The 4542-nt window shown below is 41.5% G+C and overlaps 1 protein-coding gene across 1 annotated transcript in view; it reads left to right on the top strand.

The window, feature by feature from the left end:
* Positions 1–2093: 2093 nt before the first annotated feature.
* SUN1 (Sad1 and UNC84 domain containing 1) overlaps positions 2094–4542 on the top strand; it is a 33474-nt gene continuing 31025 nt past the window's right edge. The window contains exon 1 of the mRNA XM_062503914.1: positions 2094–2198. Coding sequence (XP_062359898.1) covers positions 2189–2198 — 10 coding nt within the window. The 5' untranslated portion in view covers positions 2094–2188. The remainder of the gene's footprint in view (positions 2199–4542) is intronic.

Raw genomic sequence — 4542 nt, 5'->3', positions numbered from 1 at the left:
TGTAACTTTTGGTGTCATCTTCTATTCTCAGCTGTGTAATAAAATAAGGGAGTTCCTAGATGCTTGTCTACACCATCATGGGGAAGGGTGCTGGGGTTTTTTGCACACACAAATCATGGAAAATCAGGATTCTTATGTGGGGCTTTAAAATTATCTGTATTACAGACAGAAAGTGCTCTTTGGCTTCTAATTCCCAAGTGCCTTGGCTTTGTGTCAAGTCTAAAAACAGACTCAGTGGGGGTTGTTCATGCTCCTTATGCTGTAGGAAGTGCTCATGTTTGTTTGTCCATCTGACCTAACTTTACCTTTTCAGGCCTGTGACATAATTGTTAACCAACCCATGATCTGTTTACAGCAGTGTCTACTTGCCTTCCCAAAGAAACATTTGAGACAGATTACACACACAAGACAAGTTTTATTCATAGCTTAAAGTCAAACTTCTGGCCAGTTCTCCACAAAACATTGGGTTGCTTTGAAAATTCTCCAGAAAGGGACAATAGTATTGATGATATAGAATAGTTGAGGAGTTTCTTATGGATCCAAAAGCTATTGTACATTCCTGTAGACTAGGATACTCATTTTAGGTTCTTGGTATTGTCTTTGAAGTTCAGCTTTCTTTTAATGAAAAGCCGAAGTACAGCTGTTCCTGTACTGAGCAGCATTTTAATTGACTAAAAACTATTAACTATTTAACTCACTGTAAGTGGAGGGGCAGTTAAAATTCTTATCAGGCACAATGTGAGTGAAGTAAAAATCCTTAGAAAACATTAAACAGAGTGAAGAGGTTATGGAGTCTCCAGCCTTGGATATATTCAAAATATGACTTAATACAGCCCTGAGAAACCTGTTCTGCCTGAGCCTGTTGGGCAGGAGTGGGACTGCCTACAGCAGCTCCAGGGGCCTCTTCCAGCCTGACTATTCTGTGGTTCCATGAAATTGTTTCCTTAGTCTAATCAATTATTAAAAAGCCAATTAAATTAGACAGGAAATAGACTCTATAACTATCCTAGCAGAGACCTCGTTCTCTAAATAGTCTTTCAAAGCACTGCAAAGCAGCAGGTTCCTGCAATACAATCCAAAGTTTCATTTCATCAGCAAGAACCCAGTTCTTATGGTAAAGCTCCCTTGAAAGTCTCCTAAATAAATCCTACTTAATGATACTACTACAGGCATGATATTTTTAGCTACTTATGTTGACAAAATTTAGATTCTTTACCACTGATTAACAGCTTCATGATAGTTGCTGTACAAATGTTGGTCAAGTGCTTTTAATTACTCTTGTGATCTAAAGCAGAGATGTTTGCAAACCCAACTTCAAATGTGGGATGAGAGAACATTCTTGGTTGACGTGGAATCTGGTCAAAGTTTTTCAAGATGTGCTAAAGCTGGCACATAAATAGTAAGAGCTGAAGTATTCATCAAGCTTGATATCTTCAGCAGGCTGGGAACTTTTTTTTCCTCTACATGTTGAACATTTTGTTATCTTTCAGAGCAGTCCATTATGGGATGCCTCACAAAGAAAAATCCCCACATTGTCCAACAAACCAGCTTTTTCTTCAGAGCCAGGAGAGTTTGTTAAAATGAATATTCTAATAGTCCTTCTAGAGACATGCTAAACACCAGCTTGATCCTGTTTGTGTGTGTGTGACCAACTGGGGATCTGCCACTACATACTTCTATCAGGTCTTCTGGGCATAGGACTTGACAATGTGCTAACCTTGCTTGTTGTTCACCATATTTCAACTTATATAACCCAAATTTCTTAAATCCCTTCACAAAAATTTATTGTTATTGAGTCGCCTGTGGATGGTTTAGGAGTCTGGATTTTAAAGTCATTTTCTTTGAGACTCAACTTTCGGGTTCAACCTTTTACTGGATCAGTAGGAACTCAACTAAAATGTTTTGGGTTTTTTTTTCCTGTTTGGCCAGATCAGCTCTTATATTTTCTAGATTTAGTTAGTGCACATTACAGAATGTCACTAGCAGCATATGCATTACGTCACTTTTAAGCAAGAGCAATTTTGGGGAGCAGAACTGTTATCTCAAACTTTCAGGCTTTCAGGCACTTTAGATAAGCAGCCTTTAGCCCTGCCCTTCCTGTGACGAGCAGTTGTGCCTCTGTCTTCGTCCTTGTAAGCCAGAAGACCTGTTGTGGAGGATCCTGGGACTTGGATTCTCAGCAAAACAAATGTTTTTAGGTAAGTGCATCCATTTGTCTAACTGAATATAGGGTCTTTTATATATTTGTTAGCTACCTTAAATAGATTCAATTAATTAGATGTTGAGAGGACACTGACAAATGAGATAACTAAGCTTGGAGACAGGGTCTACATCAGAGAGCATTTCAGGAGAGGCTGATGGTTAAGTGTGTTCCAGATCCATCCACTTGTCATCTGTGTGGGTCCATACAGGCGACGTGCAGGTTTCCTCAGGAATGCTCTGGCAGATTGCAGACACTCTGCAGGTGTCCAGTCCTGCAGGGTCATGTGAGCCCATGGGGAAGGTGCACTAATGCACCTCTCTGCTTGTGTCAGCAGTCTGTTCCCAGACACTGACCTCCAGCTGTAACTGCAAAGTTATGATAGGCTGCAATAACATATCACAGCTCTAATCTAATCTCATCTCTACACAGAGAAATTTAGCTATTAAGGTATAATAAGTTAAAGCCAGGAGTAACCAGAAAGAATTAGTATAGTCCATAGTACTGTTTTACTACATAGTACTATGATAAAACTATCCAGTTATAGTGCAGTATAACCATAATAGATATTTATGTCATTATGGCACAAGTTATTTATTTATTTATTTATTATAAATAAATTGTACTATAATAGTTCTATATAGAGAAGTTGGAGTTCTGATGCACAGGCTTTATTTTGCTGGGGGAAGCCCCTTGTCTGCACCACACAAACATACTGGAGCACTGCCCCAAAAATAAAGTAACATCTTGGCTTTGGAAAGCCAACTGCTGGCTTGAGAGCAGCCAAGTTTCTGTTTCATTTGCAGAATCTGTGTTAGGATCCCTGCAAAGGGAGCAGCTGTTTGCTAGAAGAGTGGATCAGAGCTGGTCCTGCTGGATACATCATGGACTGCTCTGTGTCTCAGCCCACCATGTGAAACGCTAACCATGTCTTAAAAAGAGAGAAAGAAAAATAAAGGAAAAAATCTTCATGATTAGGTATCTGAAGGATCAACAAAAATTACAGTTAACAAGCTTGTGTCCATTTACTGGGATCAGTCCCCCAGAGAAGCAGGAGCTGAGCTGAAGCAGCAGATGAGAGCTGTGAGGAGAACGGCTGCTCTGCCGGCCTGCCTTGGGTGTAATCGGCTTTTCTTGTTAATGTCTGAAATCCCCTGTAAGTCAGGACCACGGAGATCTAGTGGCAAAACTGAGCTGAAGTGCTCTGCATCCCCCTTTACCTGATAGCACAATTGCTCTGGATGCAGCACCCACTGCCTTTAGCTGAGAGCTGCAGGGAAAAGGCCCTGCTGAGCTTAACAATAAAGGGATGCAGGTGGTGAGAAACCTTCTCTTTAATGAGCTACAAATCAGATTTACAGATATTTTAGGTGATTTTCATACTATTACATATATACAATGATCTGCCCAGCCATGGACACAAAGGTCACCACTCCCATCCTGTGCAGCAGCATGCCATGCCCAGTACTACCAGTCAGAAGCACCTCACTGCACTGGTTTCTGCCACATTCAGTCCATACCTTCAGTCACTGTGGGGATTTGCCCCTTTTGATAGCAGGGACCAGAATGTGGAGGAGAACTGGTTTGCTAGGTGTGACTGCAGGAGAGTACTGGGAATGGGAATCATAGTGGGATGGGAGCAATAATGCAGGAGGAAGGGAAGGGAAGGGAAGGGAAGGGAAGGGAAGGGAAGGGAAGGGAAGGGAAGGGAAGGGAAGGGAAGGGAAGGGAAGGGAAGGGAAGGGAAGGGAAGGGAAGGGAAGGGAAGGGAAGGGAAGGGAAGGGAAGGGAAATATGGTCCTTGGACTGGTTTGGCCTTGCATTGCAGTTTCCCCATACCTGGTGTCAATTAAGAAAGCTTTTTTTCCTCTAAATTCTTAACTGCCCTCTACAATGTTAAAAATTGAACATTTTTGATATGGTCATATTTTTTTTTCTTCTGGACCATTTTTCTCTATAAACTTCAACTTAGCCAATAAAATTGTCATCCCATTTTACATTCAGAACTTGTTAGACATTGAGAAACCTTAAAAGAATTCTTGTTTGCCTCTGAGCAGTTTCTACTGAAATGTGGAAAAATTAACTCCCTGTACACACCAGTTTGTTTTAACAAAACCAGGACATCTGACCAAGTTTCCCTTAAAGCCTGGAAACTTAAAAAAAACCTCTATTGCCTCTCATAGCTGAGGAGTGGAGGGAAAACAGCTTCAGCCATCATCCTCCATCCAGCCTCTTGGCCTGGTTGTGATGGAAAAACAACTGCTAAGGACAAGTCAGAGCAGCCCAAGAGCTGGAGCAGCACCCTGGGAGAACGACATGCCTTGTCCTGCCAGAACTGAGTG

Source organism: Cinclus cinclus, chromosome 16, assembly GCF_963662255.1.
Source record: "Cinclus cinclus chromosome 16, bCinCin1.1, whole genome shotgun sequence".
In the NCBI taxonomy this organism is placed as follows: domain Eukaryota; kingdom Metazoa; phylum Chordata; class Aves; order Passeriformes; family Cinclidae; genus Cinclus; species Cinclus cinclus.
This window is presented reverse-complemented; position numbering and strand designations above follow the sequence as displayed.